The sequence below is a fragment of the Lontra canadensis genome, unplaced genomic scaffold (genome assembly GCF_010015895.1).
Source record: "Lontra canadensis isolate GAN:19392208 unplaced genomic scaffold, GSC_riverotter_1.0 scaffold73, whole genome shotgun sequence".
Classification (NCBI taxonomy): domain Eukaryota; kingdom Metazoa; phylum Chordata; class Mammalia; order Carnivora; family Mustelidae; genus Lontra; species Lontra canadensis.
The window spans coordinates 2,328,748-2,350,139 of NW_022631067.1; the positions used below are offsets into that span (position 1 = coordinate 2,328,748).

Genomic DNA, 21,392 nt, shown 5'->3' on the forward strand with positions numbered 1-21,392 from the left:
GTCCCGCGGGTGCCGCGGGGAGGAATACGCTAGGCGTGGTGGTGACACTCGACAGCCACATTCACTTGTGACTGAACTTCAGGACCCCAAAAGGCACGATTGTCCTATTCCACAGGTGAGGAAACCCACTCGGAAACGGACTTGCCCACGGTGAGCCAGCTCGTGCGGAGACCCCACCCGGCAGGTAGGCCCTTGACAGGGACACCCAAAGGTGGTCCATTCAGTACCTGGGGCTCAGGCTGTCCCCCGAGGGCCACGTGCTGCCCTTGGCCCCCCCAGTGACCTCCGTGCCCTGCTACCTTGGTCTCAGGGTAAAAGCCCATCCTTAGCTACAGCTAGTGGGTCTAGGGCTATTTTAAAAACAGCCGCTGGCCCTTGGATGTACTCCTCACTCGCACTGGGACAAGAGGATTTGTACTTAACTCCGAGCAAAACCAAAAACGGTTCCGTGATGCGTGCACTTGACCTTCTGTGGAACAAAGAGCACTGCACGTTCGCAAGGTGGGGAGGCACAGATGAAAACCGTGAAGTGACAAGCTTTCCCACGTTTGTCCCCCTGCTGACCGTGTCCTCGCTCAGGAAAGCTGGAAAGTGGACATGAGCTCCGTCAGAAAACAATACAAGACCCGATGTTGAGATAAACCAAAATTTGCCTTTTAATAGCTACCAGGATTTAGATGTAACTGCCCAGAGGGAAACACGGTGACGCTTCTCAATGACGTGTGAAAGGAGCGGCGCACGTTTTTAAGGTAGGATCTGTCTGGGGCGAGGGGACTGAATCCCAGAACATCAGTCAAGAGGGACAAAGGATCCACACGGGTCCCGTCCTTGCAGAAAGCACGGAGAAGCCTACGGAAGTACTCCCGTGCGCAGGACCCAAGCCCACGGGGAGCCGCAGAAAAAACCGCGCGCCCAAAGCACCATCCGGAAGCCAGCCAGAGGCTCACAAGGCATCTCGCAGAGCGCACTTCTTTTCACGGATTCTGCTCCTGAGGACACATCCACTTCCCATGACCGTGTTCAGTCCCCCCACCTGGGGCCTCCCGGGACCAGTACTGGCCCCGGTGTGTGGCCACGCCCTCCGAGTGTCCAGCTTAGTCCTGCCTCCCCGAGAGAGCAAACCGCTGGGCCACTTCCCAAGGGTCCCCTGGGGACTGCCTCCCGCCAGCAGACTCAAGAGCGCACACAGAGGAGGAGCAGGCAGAGCCCTGCCCTCGTGCCCGGGGCTCAGTGCCCTGTGTCCTCCAGAAACCGGTCACTGGTTATTATGAAACACTCCATTAAGCACAGTTGATGCGGATGACTTCTGCCCAGACGATTCCAACCCGATCAATGTTTGAGCAGCGCACGTGATCACGGCCACTAGGGCCACAGTGCCTGGGGACCGCCACCTCAACAGCACTCTCACAGGTACTGAACAGGATCGACGGGACCCGTGAGGGCACCCACCACGGGGACATTGCGTGGACACATGGCACGTGGGTAGGGCAGGCCCGTGCTCCCGGAGCACACGCAGAGCTCAGCGGCTCGTCTCCTGCTGAGCAGCTTGGAGGAGTTCAGGAATTCTTGGTCTAGTGTCACCTCTTCAGCTGCGCACGCAGCCAAAAATCCACTCCTGGACCACGCGGTCTGCCACCCGAGGGCTGGGACACAGGACGTGGCTTCCTGTGACAAACAGCCTCCCCGTCCGTGGGCCACTCGCTTCCTGGGGCCTCAGCTTAGGCTTCAAAGAGGCTGCGGAACGCGGGCCCGACCTCCGCGATCATGTCGGTGGTGGTGGTGGAGCGGCCGTGCTTCTGGAAGGCCTGACGGCTGCACTGCCTCGTGAGCGAGCACGCGCCCATGGCGGCCAGGAGGAGAGGGCTGCACCTGGAGAGGGACGACTGTCAGCACACGCTGCACACTCCAGCCTCCCCCCATTTCCTGGGACCCCAAACAGCCCATTTCAAGTCTGCTGTGACTGGGAGGCAGAAGGTAGCCTCACGACCGGGACGCGGATATCCCCGCGTATCCCCGCGGCTGGAGAACAGGACAGCACTGTTGCCCCCGAGGAAAACTGTACCCGCACTGGTCACGGTTCACTGAGATCCTCAGTGCCGGGAGGACTTGGAAGATCCGAGCATGTGGGTTCCGGCCACCGTCCCCAGATGCCCCTAGAGCTGTTTCCACGTGGACACACCAGGCAGGTGCTCCCTGCCTCCCGGTGTGCCACCACCCCGTGGCCTCACATGGCTTCACAGCTGGGGGGGGGGGGACACCCTGCCCCAGCACACGTGGCCACCACTGCCCCATGATGCGTGTGGAGGATGGGGCCTGTGGAGGACTGGGCCCTGCCTGCGCTCACAGCTCTGACCACAGACGCGGGCCAAGCCTGGACCCCCGAGTTCTGTCTCCTAGAGGAAACTCCCATCTTTCGGGACGGGGTCAAAGCCAGCTCACCCCTGCCCCACGGATTTCTCCTCCACTCTTTTGCTTTACAAAGGGTACACATCACATCCCCAGAACAGGGTCTCAAGCGGACTCGGACGCCCCAAGCCACTGGTACTGAGGCACAGGGCAGGGCCCCAACCTCACACAGAGTGAGAGTGGCCCAGGTGACCACCCTGGGATCAGCCCCACCCCGGTATCGCTTCCACGGGACACTGACATTTCACGCGGCTCCGCGTTAACGTGTGAGCCACTTACACAGCTCATGCGGTAAAACTCTCGAGGGGACAAGCGAAGGTGTCACATACCCGTTCGTCTTCTCGGGTCCGGCACGCAGCGCCCAGTGCACCAGGACACCCAGGGCGCCCGACAGCAGGTCTCCCTGGCCACCGCACCTGCGGCCACTGCCCTCCTGCACGCACTCGAGCACTGGCGGAGGGAGACGACACGGCCGTCAGGGGACGAGCTCTCCTGTGCCCGAGGCACCATCTCGACCCGACCCACGGCAGCTCTTCCCGAATGTCTCAACCCGGCAGCCTGGTTTACAGGAGAGCAGACCCGGGCCGGCCCAGAAGCAGGTGTGCGGTGTGGGCGGTGAACAGACTCGGGCCTGCTGGAGAGGATGGGGGAAAAGCAGGCTCGGCCCGCTAGACCCCCTCGGGGACACACGCCACCCTCAGAAGTGCGCGGCCCCCGCCCTTGGCCGCTCATCCATTTACACGATGTAGCCAGCGGCCGCAACAGAAGCCAGGTGGTCCCATCCTCAGGAAGTGTCAGGGTCTAGGGCGCCTTCCAGCAACAAGAACCCCAGAGATTTCTGGGTCCCTCAGAAAACACTCCCTCGGCGTGTCCTGCTTCCTCCCACTCTCTGGTCAGTAGCCCTAAACTCCGTGCTGCTCCAACAACGGGGGCGCTCCCTGCCTCCCGGGCAGCCCACGGGAGGGGAGGACCTGTGTGCGGGGTGCGAGGGGGGCTCCACCCCTCACTGTCCCTGGCGGCGCATCTCAGACACCCACCAGCTCCCCCTGCTTTTTGCGCTGGCCAGCCGGCAGGCCCGAGGGAGAGAACGAGCGGCAGACTGCCACACCCAGCACCCGGCACCCCCGCCCCCCGGGCACCAGCTCCCGGCGTTCCCCCACTATCCAGCCCTCCTCACAACAGGAGGCAAAGCAGTGAAACATCCAGGTGCCGCCTCGAACACCGCAGGTGAGCGGGCCGGGCCCCGGGGTGCCGCTTGCTGGCAGGGCCGCAGCCCCACTGCTCAGCTTCCCACGGACCCCCCAGAACCAGCCGCTGCTCCAGGCGTCAACAAGGATCAACAACAAGGATCAGCATGTCCCTGCCCTTTGCAAGACGGTGAAAAGTAAAATCAACCTCATCGGGAGCCTGTGTGTGGAACACGGGTGACATCAGGGACGGCGTGTGCCGTGACTGGTTTCCCAGGGGCTGTCACCCAGCACTGCCACACTGAGTGACGTGCGTGAAGCCACAGCTACCCACCCTGTTCACCGTCGGAGATCACGTCCCGCTCCCCTTTCTGGACCACGGTCACATTCCCCAAGGCCCGGCTGAGTCTTCGTACAGCTTCGCGACGATCGCTGCCGTCCCCAGGGTCTCTCAGCTACAAGGTGGGACAGCACAGATCAGGCCGTTGTCGGACACGTGAAAGGAGCCCACCGTCACGGGTACGTCCTGCCCATCCACCCTGATCCTTAGGACCTCCCCACGCTACACACCCACCCCCTCCTTCCGGAGCTCTGGCCCCACACGTGGAAGGGGACGACCCGTCCACTAAGGGGAAGGAGGCCCAGGATAACCGGCCAGCACGTCCCGGGCAGACGCACAAACACCGCTCAGGGCCCTCCCCCTGCCGCGGCTGGAACCTCCCGGGCCTGCAGAGGGGACAACTGTGAATAACGAGGCACTAGCATCTTGGGACGCTTACATCATGAGAACGCCGGGGTTGACCTCTGTCATCCGGTTTCGTCCTCACACCCGATGCAACGATGCTCTCAGCAGCCCCATTTCACGGACGAGGCAACGCGGGACAGAGACCGAGTGCGCTGCCTAGAGCCCCCACCCCGCCTCTCAGCCCACCACAGACGTCCCAATGAGAAGACGCCCCATCGTTCCATGCGCCACCAAGAGAGAAGGGCACTGTCACATGTGGGGACACGCCCCGACTCGCTGGCCATCCGCAAGTCTGTCCCGCTGGGGCGGCGGAGGCAAAAGCACCGAGCCGTCCCGCACCCGCCTCAGGACGGGCAGGGCCTGCGCCCCATCTTCCGGGTGGTGAGCACTCACCACGGCTTCAGAGAGTCTGCCGAATTCCACGTGGTTGGGAGTGAGAACGGCCTTCCGGTAGCCCTGGATGAGGGCCGGGTGCCGAGCAATCAGCCACAGCCCGTCCTGCAGACAAGGACAGGGACGTCGGGCACAGCCTCAGGGGCCTGGCTGGGAGGAGGGCAGAGAGGAGAGTCACACTCACTGCATCGATGACGACGGGGATGTCCCTGGCCTTGGATGCTTCCAATAGGCCCTGCAAGGAAAGGAGGAGAAGCTGAGCAACACCGCCCGAGACGCCCAAGCGAGCAGTTCGCTGATGACCTACAACATGAGGTCACGCGCAAACACACAGAAAACGGAAGTGCACACAGGACGCGGAAGACCCAGAGGAGCAGAGAGCAGCCCCCGTAAGGCAGGGGCCCTGGGAACTCTGAAACGGGTCTGTGGGAAGCCCAATCCGCAGCGCCGGGCCAGGCGAGCCCGTGGAGGCCGACCCCAAGCTGGAGGCTCCAAGTTCCCACCAACACTCATCCCCAGGGCTCCCAGAAGAAAAACCCGAAGTCTTCAGAATTCTTCCAAATCATGAGTTTCTATGCATTTTTTCTAACACTCTGTGTTTTAAAACGTGACCATGATAATAAAAGTGAATCACCTCTCCAAAAAAGTTACACTAAAAATCTCAAAGATTAAAAAAAAATAATAAAATCTCAGAGGTTATTGGCTGCATTCTGTGTCTGCTGCGATCACCACATAGACGGTCGCTTACTATGAACCAGTATTTTGTGACGAGATGACACATCAAACAGCACGTAACCCCCATCTCCCCTGAAACACACATTAAGGGTAGAAAACACGGAGAAGAACGAAGCAAGAGCCCCCCTCCAGGATGCCTGGTGTCCTTACTGGAGGAGGAGACCAGCACATGGCGACAACCGGGTGAGGACACAGTGGGCAGGCAGCCGGCCGTCTACCAGCCAAGGATAGAGCCCTCAGAAAAAAACAAACCTGCTGACACTTCGCTTGGGGACGCCTTCCAGGACCAGGAGGACACCGAGGTCTGCTATTTAAGCCCCTGCCTGCAATGTTCTGCTGTGGCCGCCGTGGCTCGCGGAGCCTCCGTCACTTCCACCGCCAACGGCTTGAACTCCCTAGCAAGCGCCTTCTGACCCCCGAGGGGAACAGGAGAGGAACCAGCAAGTAAATCCCGGACAAGGGACGGCCGCTCTGACGGCCCCGAGTCCTCATCTCCAAGAAGTGCTGACTCTTTGTGAGACAGCTTTGACTCGGGCTCCGAGGGAAGGAGTCTGCAGATAGCAGCCGAGCGTCTGGGACATCACTAGGACGTCACCAGGACACAGCTCCAGGCCCCGGGGAAGCTGCTGGGACTGAAAGACACGGGCTCAGAGACCAAAAGACTCAGAGTTGTGTGAACTCGAGCAGAGTCTCTTCACTTCTCTGAAACTCTGCTTGCCGGTGTATAAAATGAGGATCATGGCCCAATTAATACTTTTTTTTAAGTTTTTATTTTATTTATCAGAGAAAAAGAGAGTGAGAGAGAGGGTGCACAAGGAGGCAGAGGGAGAAGCAGGCTCCCAGGAGATGTGGCTTGAACCCAGAACCCTGGGATCATGACCTGAGTCGAAGGCAGAGGCCTAATCCACTCACATCCCTCAAATAATCCTCTGACTTTGTATGAGGATGAGAAATACCAACTCGCGATCTACGCAGTTCCTGGCAAGGGAGCCGGCCATGCGTAACTGGCAGCTGCAGGGAGGCCACCGACGGCCTCACCACGGCTCCACCCACCACCTAGTGAGCAACCTCCCCTACGGCGTGGACGGCAAAGGAGGGAAGGAGCCGCACCCCCACACGTCAGACGAGGCTGGGTGGTCCGACCAGGAGCGCTCCGCATGGGACATGGCACCCGGGGGCAGCGGGAGAGCAAGGGCAGCCCCCGGCAATCGCAGCCCTTCAGTGTGAGACGGAGCTGCGGCAGCCCACGCCCGGCCACGCAGCTCCTAGACATCTGTCTTCAGGGACAAACAGCCCAATGTGCGGGAGTGTCTGAGACATCACTGACAGGTTAAGAAAAAGCTGCAAACCACCCCCGTGAGCCAGTTAAATATGGTGTATCGTGATGTAGCTATTAAACGTAGCGAGGAACACGTCCACGTCCTATCAGGGAAAAGCCTCCAGGACGTACCTTTAAGTAAGAGCGAGCTACCAAGGAGCACAAACAGCGCGAGGGGAGCTCATCGAGCCCGCGTCCGGGGTCCGGAGACCAGCTCACACCAGCGCACACCGCGTTACACTGGGTACCGCGCAGCAGCGGCCTGCGCCCCAGCCTGCTACACGAGCACGTTCCCCGCCGCCTCTGCTGAGCCCCAAACGCCCGTGGAAACACACCGGACGCGCAGCAGCCGAAATGCTCTTGAAATGAACAAGGCTGGCGGGATCTCACAGCCGCCGCCATCAGGCCTGCGTGTCACAGCACAAGGACGGCCGTACAAATCCGTAACGTGAGGACAGCCCCGAAGTGAACCCTGCGCTTCCATCCAGACCTTCAACAGGGAGGCCCAGACGCGAGCAGAGTGGTGCGGGAACGGATTATCCACTTTCACCAGGCCTAAAAATTTACTCAAAATGGACCACAGACCTACGTGGGAAAGCTAAAACAATAAAGCTCTTAGAAGAAAATACAGGACTTGAGCAGAATTAAAAATTCGTGCTTTAAAAAAACAGCGCGGCAAGCAGGAGTTCCTCCAACTGTGAAGCAGGGTTACCACAACGGTCCGCACACGAAGCTTGAGAGGGCGCTGCTCGCCCCGGCCCAGAGCGGAGGCCACCCCATCGGCCGGCACGCGACGGAGAAACAGTGCGGTCGGTGCGCGCCAGGTCCCCAACCGCAGGGAGCAGCGGAGCCCGGGCCGCACCGTGATGCTGCTGAGTGAACGCGGCTGGGCCCGAGCGCCGCATCCTCTAAGGCCCCGCTGCCCTGCAGGGCCTGGAATCGGTGGAGGAAAGGCTGCCAGGCACTGGGGAGCTTGAGAGGAAAAGAGAGCAGTTGCTAATAGATGTGGAGTTTCTTTTGGGATGCTGAGAATGTTCTAGAACTAGTCATGGGAGCGGCTGCGCAATTGCAAATGTACTTAGAAACCACGGAACTGGGTGCTTTAAATGCATCGACTTAACTAAACCTGAAGCTAAGAACTCGGCCACCTCAGGGGCCTAAGTTAATTTCTCCGAGATTCAATTTCTTCATTAGAAAAAGGAGGATAGGGACGCCTGGGTGGCTCAGTGGGTTAAGCGGCTGCCTTCGGCTCAGGTCATGATCCCAGCGTCCTGCGATGGAGTCCCGCATCAGGCTCCTTGCTCGGCAGGGAGCCTGCTTCTCCCTCTACCTCTGCCTGCCTCTCTGTCTGCCTGTGCTTGCTCTCTCTCTCTCTCTCTGACAAATAAATAAACAAAATCTTTAAAAGAAAAAAAAAGAAAAAGGATAATGGGGCGCCTGGGTGGCTCAGTCAGTTAAACATCTGCCTTCGGCTCAGATCATGATCTTGGGGTCCTGGGATCGAGCCCCGCCTCTGACTCCCTGCTCTGCGAGGAGCCTGCTTCTCTCTCCCCCAGTCCCCCTGCTTGTCCTGTCAAATAAATAAAATCTTTTAAAAAAGATGAGAATAGAGAGAGAAATCCACCTAACAGGGCTGTTTTCAGGATTGCGGCAGACAATGAATTCGTTCTGGGAACATCCAGGAAGTGTCTGCTATGGAGGAGGCGGGGAGCAGGAATCAGCTGGCATCTGGGCTCCCTCCTCTGTGAAACGGGGGACCACCAGCACCGACGGGCCTGTGTGGGAACGAGTGCAGCGGTGGGCAGCGCACGGCAAACGCACAGCGTGAGTACAAGTCACCGGCTGTACCCGGCAGAACACGGGAGGAAGCCACAGCCAGGGAAGTGCACAGCCCATCTCGGGTCCCCTAGCCCACGCCGGGTGTGGCCCTTGTCCTAAGGAACACGTATTTGTCCTAAGGAAGCAAAATACTTACAAGGAAAAACCTAAGCACATTTTCTGAGCCCAGCTGGTAAAACCTAAGCACATTTTCCCACTCGCTTAAACTGCTGTTTCAAAAGTAAGTTCTACACGTCCCATCACAGACTGTAACTTCTCCCTGCACGGGAAATCCACTGAGGGACGAAGTGGCCAACCCCGGGGCACCCAGGGACACGTGGTGAGGCGCCGACAGCCAGCAGTTCCTCGGAGGGGACCGACGCGCCTGGGGGTCAGGAGGGTCAGCACAGACTCGGGGCCTGCCGCTCACCAGGCAACACCAGGGGCCTCTCCATTTCCCGTTTTGTTCCAGAGACACCTGGACAAGTGGCTTCCTGAAGCGAATGGCGGTCAGACCACGCGGAGTCCGCTCGAGCTGCCGTGACACATGCCACAGGCTGGGTGGCTTGGAAACAACAGGAACGCACTGCTCACGGTTCTGGAAGCTTTAAGTCCAAGATTACGGGTACCACGGAAGATTCTCTACGGGTCACAGACCAGTCGCCAGGTCCTCACCTGGTGGGGGGGGAGGGAGCTCTGGGGCCCCCGCTACAAGGGCCTGAGTCCCATCCAGGAGGCTGTTCCGCCCTCACGACCCAATCACCCCCCACCCAGAAGCCTCACGTCCTGACACCTCACCTTGGGGGTCAGGACCCCAACACATGAACGTGCGGGGACACACGCACTCGGGCCGCGGCGCGGTCACCGACAGCCTAGCAACCGGCTCTGGCAGGCAGCAGCCGCCGGAACTTCAAGGCCGCTCACGTGGACGTCAAACCTGTCTACACCAACTGCTCGCGATGTCCCCCAAGTACGTGAGTGAGAGCCATCGCCATGACTCGAGCAGCAAGGACAACGAGCACAAGAGGAGGAGGACAAAGAGGCCAGAGAGTGTCGTGAGCGCCACTCTGTCGTGACTAAGCGGGGCCAGAGATGAATGGCCAAGTCACCAAAGGTCACAAAGCCCATCATCCCGAGGGTCATCCCCAGCCTGGCGGGAGCCGTCACCTGCCTCTCTTCCCAGAAACACACCACCTCGGGGAGAGACTGTCACAGTCCGCCTCCACAGTGCGCCACCATCTCCACACGTGAGTGCACAGCAGACCCGCCGCCTCCCCACCGGCTGCCCCACTCGGGTGTCCCCTCCCCTCACACGGACCAAAGGCTCTGGCGCTCCTCAGCTAGGACGCGCTCCTACTGTTCCGCAACTGGTCGAGATCCACCATGCTGTCTGGCTTGCGCCATGCGCCGCGCCGGCTCCGAACCAGGAGCGCTCCGAGGCGCGGTGCTGGCGGCGGGTCACCGAGAGCCGCGCTCGACCGGGTGGGACCGGCTCTCAGACAATCCGTCCGAAGGAACTGCTGGTTCCCTCGCACCTCTGTTCCCTCAGCTCTCCGTGAAGGCTGAGCGGCTGCGCCTCCAGCCCCCGGTGCCCGTCACCGCGCTCCTCATTCCAGAGCGGAGACCCCTGCGCACCAGGCAGTCCCGGGGACGCCCCCGGGGCAGTAGCACAAGCTAACGCCCTGAGAGCAGGAGACTCATCCCATCTGGCCCGTCTGGTTTTAGGCTCCTTCCTCTCTGCCTAGTGCTTCTTCTCCCGCAAACCATCTTAATTATTCCATCAAGAGGAACCAGAACGCTAAACATTGCAAACTCCAAAAAAATGCTTCTTTTTGGACTCCATGAGCCACGTCTACAAGGACAGACACGTTCAATAATTTTCTACACTTGGGGCGCCTGGGTGGCTCAGTCAGTTAAGCGTCCGCCTGCACCTCGGGTCATGATCCCAGAGTCCTGGGATCAAGCCGCACATCGGGCTCCCTGCTTGGCGGGGAGCCTGCTTCTCTCTCTCCCTTGGCCTGCTGCTACCCCTGCTTGACCTCTCTCTCTGCCAAATAAATAAGTAAAGTCTTTTTTTTTTTTAAAGATTTTATTTATTTATTTGACAGAGAGAGATCACAAGTAGACAGAGAGGCAGGCAGAGAGAGAGAGAGAGAGAGAGAGAAGCAGGCTCCCTGCCAAGCAGAGAGCCCGATGTGGGGCTCGATCCCAGGACCCTGAGATCATGACCTGAGCCAAAGGCAGCGGCTTAACCCACTGAGCCACCCAGGCGCCCCAAATAAGTAAAATCTTAAAAAATAATCATAATAATAATTTTCTACACTTACCTTAACATTTTCAAGAAGCGCATCATCCCGACCCAGGCCGGGCCCCACGACCAGGGCGTGCAGCCGAGGCAGCCACTCCTCCACGTCGTGAACGGCGCTGGGGCTGTCACTGCGGCGAGAGGAGGAGGCCAGAGCAGTTTAGTACGACTTGCACTCACCGGCCTACCTTACTAGGGAGACTACACATTCTTCTGCATTTCCCTGGTTCCCCCTGCTGTTGCAGGACCCAGGCCAGAACCCCAGTGTGCAGCCAGCCCCCCACATGTCCCCGTCATCTCTGCAGACGAGTTCGTCCTTTCATACCCCGAAGCAGGAATCCAGCTTGCGGCATCTAAATGAAGCCACACTGAGACATTCTGGCTACTTTCAAAACTGTCTCTGCCTTCCAGACTGAACCGGTTTGTTTCCATCACAGGCATACTTTATGCACTCACAGGGGCACTGGGGGACCCTGTCACTTAGAACAGGAACTGACGGCTGTACGGGACCGTGTCACTTCGCCACACCAACTGCCCGCTCATCTCGCTCCTCTGTTAGAACCCACCTTGTAAGGCTCTGCCCCCAACAAGCCCACCGCGGGATCCAAGCACCCGCACTCAGCCTCCGTGCCGGACCGCAGAGACAACAGCAGAGACACGGGCCCTTCCAGAAGACTGTCAAGAGTTCTCCACAACACCCCTCCTCCCCGCTCCTGCCCCCACTCGGCTCCCAGCTGTGGCGCGCTGGGCTGCCCCCACTGACACGCACTCCTGCGCAGCCCCCACTCTCGTCCAGCACCTCACAACCACGCCGCTTGGATGTGCTACAGGCAGCAGCAAACACATCCAAAGCCAGCTCCGCAGCCACCCCACCAAACCCGCCCCCCGCCCGACTACCCTCCCTTGTCGAGTCACAACTAGCTCGGACCAAACCCAAAGCGGCCTCCATGACTCTCGTCTTTTCCTTCTACCTGATATCCCACCTGTCAGCAGATCCTGGGGCTGCACTTTCAAATGGGACCCCTTCTCCTACCCCATCACTTACTCTCACCAGGACGCTCACAACTCCCTCCTCAGGCAACCGCTGTGTCCACCCTGGGCCCCAAAGTGCATTCTCAACAGCATCCAGGGAAGGCTTTTAAAATGCACACTGGATCCTGTCCCCCACCAGTGCAAGGCTCTAGCAGCCTCCTCCCCCCTCCTCCTCGCTTACGTGAAAGCCAAAACCCAGAGAATGACCCCCAGGACTTGCATGGCTTGGCCTTAAACCTCTCCAGTCCCCCACCCCATCCTGAGGCCCTTGGCTTGAGCTGAGACGCCAGTCCTGCCCCACGTCTGCAGGTCCCTACCTGAGTGACACACTCTGGGCCCCTGCCCACCATCACCCCAGTGAGAAACACACATGGGCCACGAGCGTGCACATGTGACACATGGCACACGTGCTGCCCGCACGGCCGGCCTTCCCTCTCCCCTGCCTGCCCCGCCACGTGGTCCTCACCACCCTCTAACACCCCGTTCTCTTGCGCGTCCATCTCCGGAGCTGTGCCGCTCGATACGGCAGCCACCAGCCACATGTGGCTGTTTTAACTCGGTTTACGTAAAAACAGCTTCTGAGTCCCACCGGCCACATCTCAGGTGCTCAGCAGCCACAGATCTGGACAGCACCAAGAACATTTTCACCACTGCAGAAAGCTCTAGAGCACAGGGCCGCCCTAGAAAGGGGGCTGCATGGGAGATATTTTGTCTGCTTGGCTCAATGCTGTCCCCAGAGCAGCGGAAGCGTCTGCTGAACGCGGGAAGGCCCCATGCCTGCCCGACAGGCCCCTCGTGACTGCTGTGGGCAGCATGGCCGAAGGCAAGGCCCAGACGTCTCCTAAGAAGCTGCAGCCATTTCTGATGCGCCCCGGGGGCCCAGACCTCATCCCACACCTTATAAGCACGGCTGCTGCTCTCCTGGCCACAGACGGTGGGCTCCTTACTGCTTTTCCTCTCTCCTGTTAGCACCCACCTACCACCCCCTCAGTACAGCAGCCGCTCCACGGAGGCCCTTAGCGCCCACAAGAAGGCCCCGTGGCCGAGGAGCACGGCTGCGAGTGAGCACCCCCGAGTGGCCACACTCACAGAACCGGGTGAACAATCAGCTCCGGGCTGTACGACTTGATCACCGGCGCGGCCTCCCGGGTGCAGAACACGTGGGACAGATCTGCGCCCTGAGGAACGAGCACGAGAGGCAGACTCAGAGCAGGGCGCACCAACACACGGGGAGGCAGCCTCAGCACGGCTGCCCGGGGCCCTTACTCCACAGCCAGGCGGCTTAGATGAGAAAGGAAGTTAAGAAAAGGGCTGGGAAGCAAGCAGACTTTTGCTGCCACCCAACAGGCAGGTCACCCGAGACCAGCTCAGGCTGCGTCACCCAAGGGCCCCCGGGAGCACGTTTCACAGTAATTGTGCCAACTGGGCCACCAGGACTGGATCGAAGACCTGGGAAACCGCCAAGTCGCATAGATGCTGACTGCCTTCATGAGGACGCAGCGGCGCTCTCGGATCACGGTGGTCAAAGACAGTTCTAGTAAAACTTCGGTCAAACAAATTCCAGTTCTGGGGCATCTCAGTGGGTTAAACGGCCGCCTTCAGCTCGGGTGAGGATCCCAGGGTCCTGGGATGGAGCCCCATGTCGGACTCCCTGCTCAGCGGGGAGCCTGCCTCTCCCTCTGTCCCTCCCCTGCTCATACTCTTTCCCTAATAAGTGAAATCTTAAAAAAAAAAAAAAAAAAAATTCCGGGGGCGCCTGGGTGATTAAGATGGTTAAGCGTCTGCCTTTGGCTCAGGTCAGGATCCCAAGGTCCTGGACGGAGCCCCATGTCGGACTCTCTGCTCAGCGGGGAGCCTGCTTCTAGCCTGCTTCTCCCTCTTACCACCCCCCACCCCCGTTCGAGGTCTCTCTCTCTCACACACTCGCTCTCTCAAATAAATAGTCTTTAAATACAGTAAGAAGGAATCCAACGGCTGACTAGAGTGAGAAGCTGTAAACAGACCTACCACTTTGAGAGCTGAGATGGCAGCGAAGTAGGGCGCTCCAGTGTACCTGAAAAGGCAGAATGGACAGTCAGCATCCTCCGAGAAGGCCGCCAGCACAGCGGTTCATCGGGAGGTTATGAAGACGGGGATCACAGAGCCCAGGGCCCAGCACCTCATAGCACGGGAGCCCAGCGAGGCCTGAGACCCCGACCTGAGCGGAGATCAGAAGTCCGCCACTCAACTGACTAAGGCACCAGGTGGCTGTCACGTAAGACCTCCGTGCCACGTCAGGACCGCCGGCGCTCCCAGCACTGTGCTCAGACTGGAGGCTCGAGGCGGCCGTGAGAGCTCACTGACGGCGCCAACAACAGCAGCACTCAGCCAGGCCCTGAGACTCACACCTCTCCCTTGGCTTCCATCCCACCATTCCCAAGTGCTCTTATTTTTAACATGGCCTCAGGCAAGGAAGAGGGGGCGATCAGCATGTGCAGCAACATTTAAGATGTCTGTGCGCCGCTCCAGTATCAATTCTGGGACCCGATCCCCGGGAGATAACCAGATGCGCGCATAGTTGAAAAACGTACAGAGATGTCGACAGCCATGCTGCTTATTTGGGGAAAAGAACAGAGGTGACCCGGTCGCCTATGAACAGGGACGGTAAATAACTTGCGGCCCGTCTTTACAAGGACCACCACTCACCAAGAATCAGTCTCTAGGAAGCAACAGGGAACGACCGATGCCAGGACACCCCATGAAATGAAAAGGAGGTCACACCACCAAACAGCAAGCAGAGAGAATGCAGAGCCCCGACGCTTGTTTTCTGTTTTGGAAAACAAGTATCTGATGTAAGCGGTGAGTGCGAAAGCGTCCACTTCGAGCACGGCCACCTCAAACGCTCCACCAGCCCAGGACCAGGCAGAGAGCCGGGCCACCCCCGCCCACCAAGGCTAGTTTGTTTCAAAGATCTTGGTTGATTTCGTAACTGACCATTTGGACCACTCCTATTCTCTCTTTTGGTGATTTTAACCCCCGCGCTCATGCTATACATTCCCCACTAAAGAGTGAACCGTGACACCCTCCCCCCTCACCTGCCCACCTGCTCTGTCCACCCACAGCCTCGCTGTGTGGGCCCAGTGCTGTGTCACTTTCAGATCTTGTAGGTAACACATCTTTATTTTTCCAGAGTTTCCTGATAGTTGTTACTTCGGGGCATCCTGTGATCATAGAAGAACCATGGGGGCAGCTCCCACTCCAGCACTGGACCCTGACAGGCTGAGACCCGCACAGAAGTGACAACACGGTCCCAGTTTTGTAAAACACAGTTACATACACAGAAGAGTCTGGAAGGCCAATAATGTGCCCATGCTGTACTACTACACGGGTAGTATGAAGTCTTCACTTCCCACTTTTTTGCGGTGTTTGAATTTTTACAAGCAGATTATACCTTTATAACCGGAGTAAAAACGATCCTACTTTAAAGGTTAGTTCCTAAATCTAATGGACATTTCTTAAGTTACATAATTACCCCTAGCATGCTACACTACAGACTTATCTGAAAAGAAAACCTCACAGCCACCTCTTCCCATGTAAATATCCCAAAATACAAGGCAGGAGAGGGAGGGGACATGAGAAATAAGACCCGTAACTCCCTCAGCTCTCTTGAGGGCCCACGGGCCCGGCGGAGGCCACACTGCTGGCCTCCATCCCAGAAGCTGGAGGAGGCGGCCTTTAACTGGGGACCTAAAGGAAGAAAAGCATCTAAGAGCTAATGATCCAAGAGTCCAAAATGCAGCAGAAGAAAGTAACAGAGGAGAAATGAGAGCCAGTAATAGAGGAGCATTTCCCTCATCCAAAGGGACCACATCTGCAGACATAAGGGCTCACCAAGTCTCAAATCAGATTAGTGAAAAGAAGACATACCGGGACACATTTGGAGGAAACTGAAGACTTCTAAAGAAAATCTTACAAACATCCAAGCAAGAACAAGTTACAAATTAAGGCAATCTTCTTTTTTGTGGTGCAAAATACAGGCTAGAGTACAATGTGATCACTCACATAGTTTACCAAAAAGATCACGCTGAGACTCCCCAGCTCAGGCAAGGCACAACACAGCCCACCCACCACAGCAAGACACAGCCGGTGTGCAAGTACTCCACAGGGTCCCATCAAAGAAAACGCCAGAAGAGGCCAAGGACTCCCACCCCAAGAGCAGACCACTAGGCCAGGCAGGAAACCGGCAGCAGCACACCAAGTTCCGCGCGGTACTAGGGGATGCGCTAGGAATTCCCTAGCAGTTCTTCGTCTGCGTTAACTCTCTCCCGAGTGGCATGTGTGATTCATCACGGTAGTTAGGAAAGACAACCCCCAGCTCGATGTGAAACCATAAGAGAATTTCCAGATTAATAAAAGGAAAAACCTAGCGAAAATAAGGAAAAAACGGACACACAATGTAAAACGAAGAGAAAACATAACAAGCCTTAGAAAGTGCCTCAGGTAGACTAAAGCGAACAAGCAGACCCTCTTGTCAGAGCAGGTACGGTCGGTCACGCGGGGTCAGGAAACAAATGAAGAAGCTACATATTATTTATGAAACACCTAACTACGTGATAAACCCCTGAAAATACACAGCCAGGCAGAGACGGCACATAGATACGAACAGAGAGTAAGCAGGGGCAGAAACGGTAACCAAGGTCAGATTTAAGTCTAAAGCAAAGGTATCATTTATAAACAAGGACAGGTTATAAAATTTTACGTGCAAACAACACAGCAGCAAAATCCACAGAACTAGAAAGCAAGCCTTGGGGATACCTGGGTGGCTCAGTTGCTAAGCATCTGCCTTCAGCTCGGTCATGATCCCAGGGTCCTGGGATCGAGCCCCACATCAGGCTGAGTTGGAAGCCTGCTTCTCTCTCTCCCACTCCCCCTGCTTGTGTTCCCTCTCTCACTGTGTCTCTATCAAATAAATAAATCTTTAAAAAAAAAAAAGAAAGCAAGCCTTGAAAACAGGCTAGGAGCTGTCAAATTTCCTTAATGACTTCCAAGAACATCTTCAAAGTGACAAAGTAAACCAAACACATGCTAATCTTCTCCAGATTACAAAGAAACACGTGTTTGTGGTACGCAGCCTGGTCAATACAGGAACGTGTAAGACAAGAAAACCCGGCCCCAGCCCCACCGTGGGCGCAGGCTCCACACCGACGTGCGAGCAACAGCTCACGCAGGGCCCTCACTGTTCTCTCCTACGCAGTCACAAAGTCCATCCCTGGAAAAAACCGGGGGTCAGAACATCAGACCACACCGACAGATGACTGCTGGGGTCCAGCCAGACGGACAGACGGACAACTGACTGACGCGCGGGCAGAAAGCCAGACAACAGAGACTGCGTAAACACGACCATCTTCCGAGTCACTTACTCTTGGCAGCCCCCGACGACGCCGATTCTTCCATCTTGGCCTTTGTGCTTCCGCGAAGTCAGAGGAGGTATAATATTTCTCACCAACTGCAACGTATTTTCCATATCCTTTATCGAATGTGCTTTATGCAGTGAAAATGCTCTTTGTAAACCTGAAAAACATGAAAACAGAATCATTCAGAAAAATATTAGCATATGTAACGAAGAGACTGAAACAAGACAGCCTACTAACCAGAACACCCCAAAGCTGACTGAACACGAATGCTACAGATTCTTATCCAACGGTTTCATTATTAGATTTTTTTTTTAATTTGACAGAGATCACAAATAAGCAGAGGCAGCAGAGGGGGGTGCGAAGCAGGCTCCCCGCTGAGCAGAGAGCCCGATGCGGGGCTCGATCCCAGGACCCTGAGATCATGACCTGAGCCGCAGGCAGAGGCTTAACCCACTGAGCCACCCAGGCGCCCCCATTATTTTATTTCTGTAAGCAAATGACCCTTGGAAATTACGACACAGCACTAACACTAGCTGGACGTACCAACTTTGTTTTTGAAACGAACCGGACATTTCCGAAGCCCAGTTAACCTTTCAGAAAGTGTTTTAATGCCTTACGACCTAAGAAACTACACATACCCCACGTCAATCTTCCACTAAGTTTATGCAGTCTCGTCTCTCAAGCTGGAAAAGCAAACCTCCCATTCGCTCCTTCCGCTGCCATAGTCACACTCCCAACCTTCCAGTCGTGTCTCAGACACTCCATTAGATGCTCATTCAACAACCCAGAAATGGCGTTCTAAACAGAGAACACAGCTTACACTGGGGTCAGAGGAGCATCTTAAAATAGTAAGACGATTTCGAATTGTTTATAAACAGCTAGATCTTAATTGCCTTTCTAGAAAAACTTCCCACATATTTGCCTTGGTATTTAACCCAGCTCATCTGTGAGAAATGCCACATTCTGTAACATGTTGTGTACCTGAGGTCTGAAATAATAAAGCACGTGTTTTCCCTAGAATTAAAGGGTCTGTGCAGATCTACACAACACTCACAAAAGGAAGCCAACATTCACTTCCTTCCAGTTACCCAGCAGCGCAGAAAACCCAGGCGGTGTTACAGCTCCCGGGAAGGCCACAAGCTGCCCCGGCCCCCAGGCCCGTAAGGCACACGGCTTTATGTTTACTAACACTCTCACAGTTTCGCTTTTTATTCAGTAATCTTATTCAAGTAATTTTCTTTAATGAGTAGCTGTAATGGCCTCCTCAGCGATGTGCCAGCTGCTGAGACCCCCACACGTGAGAATGTTAATTACTAGGAGTGCACCCCAACACTTTCCACCTCCCAAACCGACACAAGACTAAAACTCAAAACCAAATCCCTATTGGGGTGGCTCAGTGGGTTAAGCCTCTGCCTTCGGCTCAGGTCATGATCTCAGGGTCCTGGGATCCAGCCCCGCAGGCTCTCTGCTCAGCAGGGAGCCTGCTTCCCCACCCTCCAACCCCCACCTCTCTGCCTGCTTGTGATCTCTGTCAAATAAATAAGTAAAATCTTAAAAAAAAAAAAGCATCCTGGTTTACTGTCCTCATTAGTGCCCCGTGTATCCTGTTACAGGTAAGGAAACCGGAGCCCACAGAGACAGGCCTGAAGACTCCTGGGGTAGTAATGGATAAGCCAGACCAGAAGACACCATTTTACCAAAATGCCATTTCACGGCAAATCATTTTTCTTTAACCAAACAGTCACCACATCAACCAAAAGACAAGACGACAAGGATCAAATCCCCAGAGAGTAAGATCCCGTAGGAAGCAGGGGTTGTCGGTGTCTAACCAGAAGCGCGGGTGCGAGTAACCCCGCGCGGCTCACCAGCCTGCCCCGCGCACCCCGGGAGAGCGCGGTCCGCTAGCAAGGGCCAGAGAAGGTCGGCTCCACTTCCCGGCACCGCAGTTACTCAGTCCGGGCCGGGTCCTGGCACGCACCCCGGGACCTGTCCATTCTCCGGGGTGAAAATGCCTTGACAAGAGACGATCTGACATTCATCCCGATCAGTAACTCAGTCGCGTTCGGGGATTCGAGTCTGGAAGAACAGGTCAAACCCGTGTGATTCTGGCTTGTTTTACGGCAGTGGCGCAGGCAGCTGGAGAGCTGAACGGACTTCTTCAGCCTGCGCTGTTTCCTAGAATTCCCGACCACCCACCCCGAGGGACGACTGCGCTCTAACCTCGGGGGAACCAGCCCATCTGGAGGGCCCGACGGCAACCCCTACAGCATCCGAGACGCCCTAAAGCTAGGACGGGAAGTCAGGGCGCAGAACGCGCCTGTCCTGGGTGAAAGTTCAGCAGATCAGCCTCACAGTAACACCCGGGACGAAGGCCAAGAGACGCGCTGCCGCTGACCGCAGGGGGGAATTCACGACGAAGGGCCGCCCGTCAAAGCCTCGGAACAATCTGTGCCCGGAGGCCCCTCTGCCGCCGTGAGGGAGGGGCAGGAGCTACGGGACCCCTCGAAGCCCCGCACGGCCCCTGGCACGGGAACTAGAGTGCCACCGTGTGTCACTAAAACAGAGAAAGGAGGGTCGTCTCTGCGTAACGAAAGGCCAACGCCCCCCAGTTGTCCCCGCCCTGCACCAGCACACACGGGCCCGCAGCCACAGCCTGCGGGAACGCCCCCGTCCCGGCTCGTCACCGGCCGGGCAACCGCGGCCGCTCACTGCTTCTCGGCCCAGTCCCCGCACGGAGGGGCGAGCGCTCGCCGCGGGCGGGAAGGGGGTGGAGCCGCCCGCGCCTCCGCCGCCCGGCGCGCACCGCTGTACTTCCCGTGCACACACCCCGGGCAACCGGGGGTAAAGCCCCTCACGAGGGCCGCGGGCGCTGCTGACGCGACTCCATGCCTTCCCCACAGCCCGTCCGGTTTCACAGCCAAGGCCGCGGCGGGGTCCTCGGGGGTCGCCGGGGGCGCCCAGCCGTGACCCTGCCCCGCGGTACCGGCGCTGGCAGGCCCTTCCCCACGCGGGGGCGGCTGCGTTGCGGGCACGACTCCCCGCACGACTCCCCGCGGCCCTGGGCCCCGCGCGCGACCGGCCTTCCACGGCGCCTCCGTCCCGCCGAGCGCCCGCGGTCGGGTACCTGCGTCCGGCGACAGCTCGTAGAGCACGAGTGCGGCCGAGAGCAGCGCGACAGCGGCCGCGCCGGCGAGCAGAGCCCCGGCCCCCGCGGGAAGGGCCATGCCCTCGAGGCCGGTATCGATCTTACCTCGGCGGCAGGCCCCGGCGGCGGCCCAGACGGGACCCAGAGCCATCCCCGGACTTCCGGGCTCCCGGCCGCCCCCGCGCCGCCGCCGGAACCAGAGCTCGCGGCGGACTTCCGGCTCCCGACGGCCCACGCGCCGTCGCCGGAAGTCGACATTCTACATCCGGCCTCACCCCACCCACAGACTGGCCTCCACCAGTCGTCTACGGTCCCTGATGATTGACAAGCTCAATGCCCAACCCAGGAGGGGCCCAGCTCCGGACCCCTGGAGTTCTGCCGGAAAGCAGGTTCCGGCATGGAGATGCGTCTTAGGACTAGGTGTTTGGGAGTCTTTTCATCCTTCGTGTTTGGGGCCGGGGGCGTCTTAGAGCACGGGGCGGGAGGCTGCCCGGTTGACCATCACGGCACCCTCGGGCAGCCGGCGGAGGCCTTGGAACCCCACGTTTGCGCGGCCCGATTCCGCCATGGGCCGCCTCCGCCCCCGGACTCGCGAGCCGGACTGTCCCGCCGGCTGGCGCCCCCTGCCCCCGGGAGCCGGGCCGCCGCCATCCCTGCCGCTCAGGTCGGAAACCGGGGCGCCCTCTCCTCCCGCCTGCCTCCTCCCGAGGGCCCGCCTTGCGGGGGCGATCCCGGGCTGAGCGCGGCCGGCCGGTGCCGGGCGGTGCAGTGCGGAGGAGCGTGTCTCACGGCCCTGGAGGCCGCAGGTCCGGGCTCGCGCTGCCGGTGGTGGCCGTCCGTCCGGGGCGCTCCTCGCCTCGCGGCGGAGTCCCTGGCGTCCCTGCCTGTGTTCTCACGGGGCAGCCTGCCGGTGAG

The 21,392-nt window shown here is 58.2% G+C and overlaps 1 protein-coding gene across 2 annotated transcripts; it reads right to left on the bottom strand.

The window, feature by feature from the left end:
* Window positions 1–1,480: 1,480 nt before the first annotated feature.
* Window positions 1,481–20,690, bottom strand: NAXD (NAD(P)HX dehydratase). 2 transcript variants are annotated; one of them, XM_032881047.1, is made up of 10 exons: window positions 20,583–20,690; window positions 17,339–17,489; window positions 13,947–13,992; window positions 13,029–13,117; window positions 10,930–11,038; window positions 4,916–4,966; window positions 4,732–4,836; window positions 3,928–4,048; window positions 2,736–2,856; window positions 1,481–1,869 (listed from the first exon to the last, which is right to left on the bottom strand). In XM_032881047.1, exons 1-10 carry the CDS (start codon window positions 20,626–20,628, stop codon window positions 1,719–1,721), a joined length of 990 nt encoding a protein of 329 aa, XP_032736938.1. In that variant the 5' UTR covers window positions 20,629–20,690; the 3' UTR covers window positions 1,481–1,718. The 2 variants fall into 2 exon arrangements, with proteins under 2 accessions (XP_032736938.1, XP_032736937.1); XM_032881046.1 differs by lacking the exon at window positions 20,583–20,690 and adding an exon at window positions 20,457–20,576.
* Between the last annotated feature and the right edge of the window lie 702 nt (window positions 20,691–21,392).

Excerpts from the sequence above, each read along its gene's own strand:
- NAXD (XM_032881046.1), bottom strand. The coding sequence starts at position 20,556 with ATGGCCCTTCCCGCGGGGGCCGGGGCTCTGCTCGCCGGCGCGGCCGCT. Across the intron at positions 17,490-20,456 it reads CGAGCTGTCGCCGGACGCAG|GTTTACAAAGAGCATTTTCA; the intron begins GTACCCGACCGC and ends CATGTTTTTCAG. Across the intron at positions 13,993-17,338 it reads GTCGTCGGGGGCTGCCAAGA|GTACACTGGAGCGCCCTACT; the intron begins GTAAGTGACTCG and ends CTGCCTTTTCAG.